This window comes from Rattus norvegicus, chromosome 3 (genome assembly GCF_036323735.1).
Source record: "Rattus norvegicus strain BN/NHsdMcwi chromosome 3, GRCr8, whole genome shotgun sequence".
Classification (NCBI taxonomy): Eukaryota; Metazoa; Chordata; class Mammalia; order Rodentia; family Muridae; genus Rattus; species Rattus norvegicus.
Window position 1 is genome coordinate 74,717,183 of NC_086021.1, and position 12,988 is coordinate 74,730,170.

General features: G+C 42.5%; 1 protein-coding gene across 1 annotated transcript in view; it reads right to left on the reverse strand.

The window, feature by feature from the left end:
- Positions 1-12,988, reverse strand: part of Lrp2 (LDL receptor related protein 2) — a 157,388-nt gene that overhangs the window by 120,035 nt on the left and 24,365 nt on the right. The window contains exons 2-4 of the mRNA NM_030827.2: positions 5,063-5,170; positions 3,279-3,401; positions 1,453-1,569 (exon numbers count right to left, since the gene is read on the reverse strand). Of these exons, the coding sequence (NP_110454.2) occupies positions 1,453-1,569; positions 3,279-3,401; positions 5,063-5,170 (348 nt within the window). The remainder of the gene's footprint in view (positions 1-1,452; positions 1,570-3,278; positions 3,402-5,062; positions 5,171-12,988) is intronic.

Here is a 12,988-nt window from a genome sequence, read left to right on the forward strand (position 1 = left end):
TTGCGGCTACTCATCATCCTCATATCCTAGCAGGTTACTCCCCCCCCCCCATCCCTATCCCCTCAAAGATCCAAAGCAGTGTGGTTCTAGCTGATCCAGCCATGGCTGGAGGGTACTCCCATGGAAACACTCCACAGACTCTTAGCTGCCTTTCACTCTGTCAAAGTAGCATTCCTTTATTACATTTGGCATAAAGCGATTTTTACACATTTGTAAATAAAGGAAAAAGACACTGTCCTGGTGCTGTCTGGGAAATATGAGCCTTTCTCCTGGTAGTGGCCAGACTGAACCGGAAGACAAACCGAGGCCTAGCACAGTACCTATACCCTTTGAAGTTTTAGTTCCTTTATTTGCAGGAGACTATTATGCCTGCCCCGCTGCCCTAATGGCTGGGATTATGATGCTCAGAATTCACAAAAAGCCACAATATGCCATAGGTCATCACTGTGTGGAAAGGGCCTACGGCTTGCTTCACAAAATACCAAGGCCTTGACTCATGAACACCCTGTATCACCCTGTATTGTGGCATCCAGACGCACGCACGCACGCACGCACACCGCTCTAAAATCGCCAGTGTCCAGTCAATTATATGCACAACATCCAAAATGAAACAGAATGACATTCCTGATCCTCCTGCCTCCACGCTAGGATTACTGGGGAGGAGCACCACACCTAGTTTATACAGGACTAGGGATCCAATCCAGGTCATACTGCATGACAGCCACTCAACCAAATGAGTTGTAGCCCCAGCCCAAACGTCTGTATTTCTCACTGCATAACCCTGGCCAGCCTAGAACTTGCTATGTAGACATGGTGGCTGGCCTGGAACTCATGAAGACCTGATTGTCTCTGCCTCCTTTTACACCCATTGCCTACCAGTTTGGTATAAATCTCTTTGCTTTTGTCATAGTATACCACATAGCAGTTTCTCTTCTGACTGTTATAACTTATACATTGTATACAGAGAATACTATGATTTATATGTCTTACTTTGTGGCAATCAGTTACAAACTCATCTAAATAACTACCATTATACAGAAATACATTTTCAAAATGTAACTATTTTCCAAAGGAGTCTGGAAAATACAGAGTCCGCAAAAAGAGGAGAAACTGAGAAATTTTACCTCAAAACTTGACCAAGGCAATTTAATAAAACTATAGACTTTGACCAGAAATGGATTTTGCCCTCAATTATTCAATAAGCGTGGGGACTTCTGTTAATGTTTAAAAGTTTCTTACTTCAAAAAACTTGACATGCTAAGACAGGACAAACAGGATGTCTTGTTAAAGGAGGCTGCTATCAGACCATCACCCCTAATCCACAAAAGAATCTGCCAAAAACTCTCAACAAGAGGCATATTGTAGGCATGTCTGTCCATCAACAAATCTAGGAGGTTGATTAAGATGCCAAAGGTGAAACCAAGCACCGTGCAAAGACTGAAGCAGACTCACGGCAGTTTCTCTCGTCAGAGCCGTCGGGGCAGTCGCTGACATGGTCGCACCTGTATTCGCTCGGAATACACTGACCGTTGGAGCACGTCATCTGCTGAGCCGAGCACGTGGTCCCAGCTGCGAAGAAAAGAGAGCTTTGTTCACAGTTACTACCAAATATAGGCTAGCCATTGACGTTTACCAAATGTGATGATACTGGCGGGGAAGACAAAGACAAGCATAAAATGGATGTACACTTCACAGGAACACATGTAAAAGCAAAGTATTTCGCATTGTTGAGTACAACATAAATTTAAAAGGTATATGACAGAGGGTGAATAAAATATGGTCTTGACCAAAGATTGGTAAGTAAAAGGGTAGGGAAATGATTCAGTAGCTAAGAGCATTTGCTGCTCTTGTGAAAGATCCAGGGGTCAATTTCCAGCACCCACATGATGGCTCACAACCACCCATGACTCCTTTTCCACAGGACCCAATTCCCTCGTCTGGCCTCCTTGGGCTTCTGCATGCACACAGTGCACATAAACTCATGCAGGTAAACACACATGCACATAAACGAATAAATAAATACCTTTAAAGAAGAAAATGGCAGCAGTGGCTCACAGACACACAGGAAATATAGCCCGGGTGTCACAGGAAGGAGTAATAACACGTGACTATACAGTCAGAACGTGGAAGGGCAAGGCAGAGGCAAGAGGACCAGAGTTCCAGACCAGCCTCAGTGACTTTGCAGGGAACAGGAGATAGTGCTGTGTGGTGAGGAAGACAGCAAAGGCAATTTCCTCTCACACAGGAGGAGAATAGACAGGGACTGTTTACACACTTGGCGGCTGCGGGCGGGCAGCTAGCTGACCCAAATGGACAAAAGACCGTCACACAATAAACATCTAGACAGCGTGCACAAAGACAGAAGGCTAGCTATGACCGGGAACTGCAAGCTTTCTGTCCCAAGAACATTTTATGGGCCAGAAGGAAAGGCATGGGAGCACCACTGCTATCTCCAAGGAGGCCACTGGAAACTAAATCATGGCTGGCAAAGGGTTTCATAGGATATTTAGTTTGGTTATTGTCATTTTGGTTTTTAGACAGTATCTCACTCTGTTACCCTGGTTGGCCTGGAAAGCATTATATAGCCCAAATGGCCTCTAGCTCATGGCACCTCTCATGCCTCTGCTTAAGGTATGTGTGGGCACACAATCTACTCAGACCTTTGTAGCCCTGTCTAGCAGCGGGCTGGCCACTCAGACGCCAAGCACACGATGAGCAGAGGGATGGAAATATTGCTGAGCCTCAGAAAGTTTCTAGGACAAATCAGCCAGAACTGGTGAACTAGTGTGGGCGGTGACAGAGAGGGAAGAATCAGGAATGACTTCTATGTTCCCAGAGCAGTTTCCAGAGAGACCGTGATTTCTTTCCCTGCCTATGGATGGCATCTTTCCTGCTACTCCTAGAAATTTATTTTAATAAAGTACAGGCAAAAGGATCTAGGACCTAAGCATAGCTTCAAGTCCTTACCAGCCTACAGAGCAGAGAATAACAGGACCATCCTGAGATGGGACTCACTCACGGCCACTATTTTAATTTTAATACTTCAGACTAAAGTCTGACAAGCTACCCAGTTCCAAGCCTCAGGGGTCTAAGTCTGTATAATAGGCACACTTTATATAGCCATGAACCAGGTTACCAGCATGAGATTACCAACACGTCACCAGAGAGTTTAAGGTCCAGTCCCATGTTGATGAAGAATCAGCTCTCTGTCACCTGCATACAGCAGACTCACTTGAGATGTCACAAAAACAGAAGAAAATCCCGCTCCAAACACTTACCACAATTTTGCTGTTCGTCTGCACCGTCCGAACAATCCTTATCCTCGTCACACACCCAGGAGCTAGGGATGCAGGTCCCCTCAGCAGGACACAGGAAAAGGCCTGATTCGCAGGACCTGGGAGCTGAAACAAAACAAGGTCGGGGGTGGGGGTACGCAGGCAGACATCTACACCTCTGCCTGACAGAGTAACAGCAGTGCCTGAAGAGAATGTATATCAACTCTCACTGGACATGGCTGTTAGATCATCCTGGCAAAGGCATCCAAACAGGTAATCTCAAACCGAGAATAAAGTTAAACATATACGCACACAATCTTACATTTCTAGCATCTAATAGTAAAGTGTCTCGGTGGAGGGGAAAATAAGTGAAATTTGAAGAGAAACCAAGAGTGAAATAATTCTTTCCACATTTACTGGTTTTAGGAATTCGGGTGAGTTCTGAGCCTTAATGGCTGCATCCTCAAAGTGAAGCAAACAACGTGTGTAAAAGAGTCATGCTAGCTGTCTTTGTCACAGGCACTGTGGATGTCATAGTCATAGGGCACTGAAATATCTGAAGACCTGGAGACTATCCATATATGCCTGCATCCTGGAATGCTCTTTGTGCATTCTGCCCCTCTTCTCCCATTGCTTAAACAGTAAAAGCCCAGAAATCAAAGTGAATTAATATCATACAATCATGTCCTACAATATCATATGCCAAAACCATAGCTCTCTCTGTTATTCAAGGGACAATTCAGAAAATAAAAAGCATCACGGTCAACTAGGGACTAGTAGGAATGAAAAAGTTACCAGGCTCTGCCCCCACTACGGAGGAACATCTTGCAGTCTGCAAGATCTACTTGTGTGTGGAAGTGTGAGAGGACCAGATCTTGTTCTTTCCTTCATTCCCATTCTAAATGCATCCCCAGAGCGTGACTCCTGCTTAAGTGTGCCATGGGGTGGTCAAACCTCATGTTGTCTCCTGTCTTCCTGACTGGGATGATAACTAGTCTGTTTACCTGTCAGAATGAAGGACTTGGCAGCCTAGTGACATCACCTATGACGAGGCAGAGCAAAGGACTTGAGGATTAGGGTTGAGGTCAGTTGCTTAAGAGGAGTGACCATGTCAACTGTAAGTGACTCAACTTCACTTCCCTACTCTGAGATCTACTCAGAACATTCTAGAGTTATTATAACATTATTGCTGAGCAATTATTATAATAATAATATATAAGTATATTATTATTATAGCTATATGAAGAGATGTGTCAAAACAACTTAAAAGTCCATAGATAACTAAAGTAAATTTCAGATTTAAAATATTATGTTGTTTTACCTAGATTTTAAATAGCATTAAGACAAAACTAGCCATTGTGATGTGACGTTCTTTGTGATAATGCACAAGTTAATATATATATTATGTATATATATATGTATATATATATATATACACACAGAGAGAGAGAGAGAGAGAGAGAGAGAGAGAGAGAAGAGAGAGGCTCTCCCTTTGTATAAACCATAGTAGCTCACATAAAATCTTCTGATTAACAAAATTTCTCAAAGTTACAAGCAACAGTAATTTTCAAGTTTCAGAAAACCCAGTTTAAATTCATTCTCAGTCAAGGCTGTAGTCACAGGCTCACAGCAAGGACCTGGTGCAAACAAAGTGAGTGCCTCCCTCCAAAGGATGTAAAACTGATACTAATACCAGCTCAGCCCAGCCCAGCCCTGGATCTGCCGCTAAAGCACAGCCCTTCTCTCATTACGGCTGAGACCATACCCAGCCAAGCCTGGTCACTTACGACAGCCAATTTCATCTGTGTCATCCAAACAGTCTCTGGTCCCATCACACCTCCAGGACGCAGGGATACAGTATCCATTGTCACAGCGAAAATTCCCACTGCCGCATTCTGGAATAACAGAGAAACAAACATTGTTTCAAAACGTAAGCTATTGAGAGACCATGTCTCAAACAGGACAACAAACCTTTAGAATATGTCATTTGACTGGAGGCAAGGTGGGGAGGAGAAGCCATGATCAGAATGTGAGAAAAATATTTTCAATAAAAGAAAAACAAGATATTCTATGAAAGAAATACACAAGTAGGGACGAAATAAAAAAAATATTCAACTCTTTAGAGCCAAAAGAATGCAAATTATGTGTAAAATTGGGAAAGCAATTTCACGCTGATAACATAAAAGGCATTTGTTTGGATGTCTGCAAGATGGCTATTTTCATACACGATTGATTAGAGCACACCTTGACATGACCTGACCAGGAAGCTATTTGACAGCATGTACCTTGCTGTTTAAAAATGTTTACTCTGCCAGGCCGGGTGGTGTATGCCTTTAATACCAGCACTCAGGAGAGAGATTTGGGACATTTTGGGGGATTTTTTTTTCCTTTTCCAAAGGAATTGATCAAAGAACAAATACTCATCAAGATTCGAAATATTCTCATAACATTATTCATAATAAACTACAATATTCACAATTCAATATTCCTATCCAATAATCCAAGAAAATCTATGTTTTGGTGTATTAGGAATTCATGAAAATGTATTTAACTAAGACACAGAAGCAAGTGTTAGCCAGAAGATTAGCATAGCTACCTCGTTGTTTGCTTAGCTATGATGTTTCAACCTGATTCCTTGTGACTCTTAGCTGACTATTCATTATTAAACCATATACAGCAAGGTTCAAATTCAGACCAATTTTGTTCCTCTTTTTAAAACGAATGTGTATATTGTCAAGAAAGTTTTGCAACCAAAGGGCACAAACTTGGCCCCAAACCCAAGTGGCAGAGAAATTGTAAAGGGGATATGGCATAATCTCATTTTGTTAAAAGAAAAAAAAAAAAAAACCACATTCTGCAATGGCACTTAGAATGTGCAGTGGACTAATCTGATAGAAATCCTGCAAGCTTCCTCAATATCCAGTCAGTGACCTTCCCAAAAATTTTGTAACAAACAGAAAAACAATTTTCAAAGAGGGTGGCCAACTTGGAGAAAATTCAAATTTATTTCACAAACTCAAGGAATAGGAGCACTTTTCAGAGTTGAAAAAAAAAATTTTATTTTCCTTCTGTATTTAAGCGATCATGCTAAATGAGACAATTCAGGTTTCTGGCTATAATTAACCCTACCTTCACTAAATATACAAATCAATTACCTGCCCCTAGAATAAATAAACAAGACGTTATCCTGACTTGTGTGGATGTGGGCATATCAACGGCAAGACATAAACAGAGTTAAGTGATCTATTCCTAGGGAATATAAGCTACTTTGTTCACGGAATGTTCAAATCTGATTGTCTGGTAGTGACACCCTGATTTATAATGTATGCTGCAAATGGTCAGAAACTTCCCTTGGCTAAATGGTGGTACCGAGTGGTACAGGCGTACGTACACCCAAATACCTTCTATAGCCTAATGCATGGTGGTGGTTGGTGGTGCGGGTCTCTTATCAACTACCTTTAAAACACAACAACCTCCCTTGCAGAAATGCCCCTAAGGAATGTACAAATTCACTCTGGAATCCCAGAACTCCTCATTGGATTTCGTTCTAAGAAGCAGTATTTCCCTGGGAGATTAGGGGCTTCGGGGGTTCAGCTATGAACACAACAGATATTAAATCATCTTTACCAATCAGCTCTATTGTTGGTAATCCAGCGTAATACATTTGCAAGTTTAATGCATCTGTGTCTCTTAATAGTTAATCACTCCCGAGTGAAAACCCATAGCCACTGTAAAGGACAATCTCACCAGAGTTTTATATTGTTGCAGAAAAAAATTGCCTGTTTTGAAAGCACACCTAACTAATGCTATTTCTTGAGACGTTTTCAATGCCAAGCCAACTGAGGTTTGGTTTTGTTTAATTCTGCTAAAATACCAAAGTGAAAATAAAAAAAATATATAAGACAGGCATAAAAATTATTTTGAAAACTTAAAAGTCAAGTATTTAAAATCACACATAAAAATTGAAACTAATCAGAGGGTTATGAGTTCCAGTTTATGTTTCAGTTGTTCCACTATCTAAAGCAAAACCCGATTTACTCGGTTTACCAGCATTTCCATGATAATTCATTTATCAAATTCATCTTTACAGTGGGAACATCCATGCCTGTTATAACTCTCAAATGACTGCTGTTTGAAAATATCTCTCTAGGAAAAACAAACAGGCACTTGATCATTGCTGTGTGGAATCTCAGCCAAAATCCTCAGAAGTGCGTGGTTCATTCTACTCTGAAGAGAATGTGTGTCGTCTTAAAGCCAGCTGCGTGTGGAAAGGTCTAAATTAGGTTACTATCACAGGCATCCTCGTCTTCCATTGGATCCTGGTATTTTTATGTGTCTTGTATTAATGAAGCAACCTTAACTCACGGGCTGAGAAGATCCCTAATTGATCCTTATAGCAACCTTGAGAAACATACCATGTGGCAAATTCAGGTACAGAGTGCTTCCATAACTTGGTGTCCAGCAGCAAACAATATAAAGGAATTGCTTAAACCCGACAGGTCCACACCAGTGAACAAGCCACTGGTTCTGTGTTCTTTTCATGCACAACGTTCAAACATGAATGTGGGGTTTTCATTATTTTCTAAACTTGCTACCTAGCATTATAGAGTTTGTGAATCAGCGTGGTCTGAAATCCACAGAACTCATACATTGTTAGAAAGGGAAGGGTACTCTACTTTGAAACTAATAATTGCCCTGAGATTTATTAGGGAAGCTCTGAAGCTTTTTGCAGCAGTCAGAAGCAACAAAGGGAAATTCGAAAGGGATTCTGATCCGTCCTGGAAATGTAAATCAACTCTGGGGATGGATTTCACAACTTTAGAGCCCAAAGGTAATGGCATAAGAAATGATGAGTTTTCTTTAAGTAGCAGAATCTCCCACCCCCTCCCCCAAGCTTCCAGGCCTAAGTGTTGGACTAAGGAAACGTTAAGATAAGAACTGGGTAGCAGATAGTGTCTGGGAGGTAAGAAGTCATTGTTTGTTTTCCAGGGCAGGGACAGCCACTGGATTGAGAAGGTCACCCCACTATCATTTAGTCTCCGGCAGGATGCTGTGCGCTGTGAGACAATGAAGACAAGTCAGGAAATCAGTAACAGAGCAATGAATGGGAATTTCTAATCTTAAACTTAGAGAAATGAACCCCGGTATGTGGCACGTGCCTGTAATACCAACCCTAAGGAGGCGGAGGCAGGAGGATCTCTTGGGTGAAAAAGCAAAACCAAGTCTCATGAAATCTGCAGCATGTTTTCAGGGTTGACCTAGGACTACAAAGTATCAGGCTAGCCTGGGCTACTTAGCAAAACCCTAAAGAAAGTGAAAAGAAGGAAACAAATGGAATAGTTTGAAAGGAAGGCCACTAAGAAGTTGGGAATTCAGTTATTTATGTATATGTGGCTACATACATGCTTACACAAGTACAGCTATCACGCAGGAATATACAAACATACAGATCTCCAGGGCTAGAGTAACAGGAAACTGTGAGCCACCTTTACATTGGCTCTGGGGCCCAAAGTCAAGTCCTCTGCAAGAGCAGTGCGTGTTCTAAACCGCTAAGCCATCTCTCCAGACCCTATGAACAATTTTTTTTTAAAAAGAAAACTATGCACCATTATATTTTTTTTCTTTTTTTCTTTTTCTTCTTTTTTTTTTTTTTGGAGCTGGGGACCGAACCCAGGGCCTTGTGCTTGCTAGGCAAGCGCTCTACCACTGAGCTAAATCCCCAAGCCCCATGCACCATTATACTAACCTTACATTCTTTTTCCCTAATTTTATGATGTGCATGTGTGTCCTTGAGTGTGTGCATGTGTGTGTGTGTTTGTGAATGTGTGCTTATGAATGTGTGCAACTGTGTGCACGTGTGTGTGTGTGTGTGTGCATGTGAGTGTGTGTGAGTGTTTGAGTGCATGTATGTGTGTATGTGTGTAAATGCAGGTGCCTGGGGACCAGTGCCCTTGGCTCCCTGGAATTTGAGTGGCATGTGGTTGTGTGCTGTTCCTCATGGGTGCTAGAAAGCAATACTCGGGCTGAACCATCCAGTCCCTGATCCTAATCTTTTTAGGTTGCATTAAATTGGTTGTTTACATAATTATGCATTAATTGCTTTTGTGGGCTTTGTTCTTAAGTATCTGACATCTGCAAATGCCATAACACATTGGGGCTCTGAAAAAGAAGGCCAATAGTTTATGCACTAGATCAAGGATAACAAAAGAATTTCAGGCCCTATTTGATAGTCTGTTATGAAAGCCAAGCAGCTGAAATGCCCCACAGAAAATGAAGTTTTGCTTGAGTTCTGTTTGAAGCTCACGACTGTTTACCAGTCACCATTAGGCTGGGCAGGCCCGTCCATATGATTTGTTACCTCAGCTGTCATTGAAACAGCACGAAGTTATAAACAGATAACCTTAAATTTCCAAAGGAGACTGACCTTTTATGTAGGTCAGAGGTGCAAATTACACCAAATCATCACTCATTATAAACATTAGAGAAACGTCTATCAGTGTCGAGGGGTTTGAAATGAAGTACAGAAAATGTGAGCAAAAACTACGAATGAATTAGGGAATTGCTCTACAACAGTTCTGTGAAGGCAGAATCGTCACTGTGATTCATTTGGCTGCATGCTTTTGAAGACAGACACAGGGGAACTTCCCCAGGGGAAAGCCTTTGGGAGGAAAAGCATGTGTTAAGAGGATCTGGAGTGAAAAGAAGGATTTGGGTCAGAAATTACTCCACTGTGTTGACTTCAGACAATGTTCCATTGACTACCATGTCCCTCTTTTCTAAGAGAATTTGTGGAAGGGATACAGTTAAAAGAATAATGGTTGAGGGAGGCGGGGAGGATGAGACAGCTGATGGCTGAGTCCGATCCCTAGAACCCATTGCAGGAGGGAACAGATTCTTAGAAGTTGTCTTCTGACGTGTGCACATGTGCCATGGCACTTGTACATGCATAAACACACACACACACACACACACACACACACACACACACACACACACTCGTGAGTGACTTAAAATAGAAATCTTTTTTTTTTTAATTTAACATGGAGATATGGCCCAGCAGTTAAGAGTACTTATTACCCTGCAAAAACCCTGGGGTCCAGTTCCATCAGTAACTCTAGTTCCAGAGGGCCCAATGCCTTTTTCTGACCTCCACTGGAACCAGGAATACACATGATATACACACATACATCCCTTCAAAACATTCAGACATATAAAATATAAATCTGAAAATGAAATTTTAAAATAGGAACCAAAGAACATGTCAGATTCACGAAAGCCACAAAATAAAATTCCTGATTCCTATATGCAAACCCTGTTTTAGTGTTTATGGAAGAAGTAAGGATAGGGCTCTTCATAGAGGTGACACAGCATTGGGAACATGTTATTCAATGCCTAGAGCAACTACTTTTTCCTAGGTACATCTACAGAGCCATTGGACCCACTGTGTGAATGATATATTCTTACTTAATAGAAGCCTTCACAACACTAGCCAACTTCCTCACAGCCACAAATGGAAAAATATCTACCCAGCTCAGACTCAACAGATCCTAGCCTGGGTAAGGAGAGAGTGATAAGGCCTCTATCAAAGGGAGCCTCTTACAGAGTTGTGGACAGAGAACAGAAAGAATGTTGGAAGTGACGGCGCACACCTATGAGTCCAGCGGTCAGAAGGACAACCTGGGTTCCACAGTGAGATATTCTCTCAAGCAAATAAGGGGAGGGGGGGCAGCATCAAGTCAGTGGCAGAATAGTCATGGTCACCTGTTTGGGGCTATGTTTAAAACTCTGGGAAGATAAGCCTAAATAAACTAGCGCCCACCCATGGCCATGGGGATTTCACTCCCCAGACTCTCATGCAGAGCAGGGACCAGAGAGTAGGCTGCTGGGAAGTCCCCAGCAGGCTGATAGGAGAAACTGGTCTTACCTTAAGCCCTCCAAAAGTTCTAGGCCTGATCCAGAACATTTGTTTGCGTGGCAATTGTTCACAGGTCCTACTGCATGGAGTACAGATACCCTAGGGACCTTGCCCATCTGCTTCACAGGATTCAGCCTGAAGGTGACGTTCAAGTTCAAGATCCTAAATATTTACCTCAGTAATAGGTAGGCTTTCCCATGATAAATGCTAGCAATCGGGATGTAGCCTTTCTATGCGGAGCAATGAGATAAGGAAGCAAAGCCATCATCTTTTATAACATATTTTTTCCTTTTTCATCTAACCACTAGTCAGTCACCAGCCTTGCTCTCCCTCTGGGGGAGGTCTCTCATACTCTGCTAGTTTTGCATTAAGCAACTCCCACCCTACAATCAGCCTGTCTGTCAGCACTACAGAGCATTGTGAATTAAGCCACGCTTCTCAAGGCTTCAGGAAAGAAAGGAGGCTATTGGCGTTTGAGATGAGACAGTTACTCATCTTCCAGAACAATCCTGAGCAATGCAAAAGTCACAGGGCCCTGGCACTCCAGCTCTGACCTGCCCGCTGTGCTTTCTCAGCTTCAAAACCACTGGCTAGCAGAACCATCCTCCAGGGGCCACCAACTCAGTCTCTAAGCGACTTGGCCACTCCAAGTTCAAAATGCCTTAACATGAAAGATCGTCTAAGAAAGGCCCTAGAATAAATTCCTCCCCTTCCAAAAGATAATAAAATTTCTCAAACAGCAAGTGCACACTCCTTCCCACCCATCAATAAGATCTGAGATTGGGAAATACCACCCTGCAGCTGCTGGTACCAGTAACGTGAAATGAACTCCCCTGGGAGAGCGATAAAGAATCTTAAGTTGCAGGGAGGCCTGCTTCACCCTGGAATGCTCCAGAGCATCCACGGGCTTTCCCCTTCTAGGGGAGGGAGAGATCGGGCCAGGAAAGCAAAGGCCAGTCATCAAACCTTCCGGAGGGTTTCTTGGGTAATGTAAAGGATTGTTGTGAAGTCATCAGAAGCAGATAACTTCTCCCATGATCCTCTCCTCACTCACACACACACACACACACACACACACACACACACACACACACACACACAAAATGTATCTAAGTTGAATATTCGTTAAGGGTCTAAAACATCCTCCCTGCCTGCTACAACCAAACAAGCAGAACTGGGTCCGGTGGTTTCTCTGCTAGTCTTAAGTTCCCTGCAGCACTCTCCCCAAGGGCTAAGCCGGAAGGGCATGTAAAGGAACTCCTGACACAGAGGGAACAGTAAGCCTCAAACCTTCCTCTGCCCTGTAAGAGGAGAACCCTCATAGGATGCTGAAAACACTGTCCAACAGGAAAATTTAAGGTTGTCTGCTGGACCCCGTAAGTAAGGGCCCAATGAATCAAACTACTACAGAAAAGGGTAAAATGCCCTTCAACACTTGATGATTTAAAATACTCTGAAAAAAAAAAAACTATAAATCACCTGTTCACACACAGACTGGAGCTGTTTTCTGATCCAAATCGTTTAAAGGATTTCTAGCAGCTTCCAAAACACAGCAACATTATGAGAAAATAGATAGAGGGACTCAAACATTAAAACCAAAATTAGTTATGCATGAAGAACAAAAGCACACTTCAAAAGCAGGCAGGTTCTTGATTAAAGGTTTTCAGTGGTTCAACAGAGAAGCCCAAAGCACCACAGCACTACAATGTCAAAGCAGAGTTTTTCTGGGTCACTGTGCCAAGAACTGTACCATCAATGAAAATGATGGGGGGGAGGGGCAGAGGTGGTGTTAAAACTG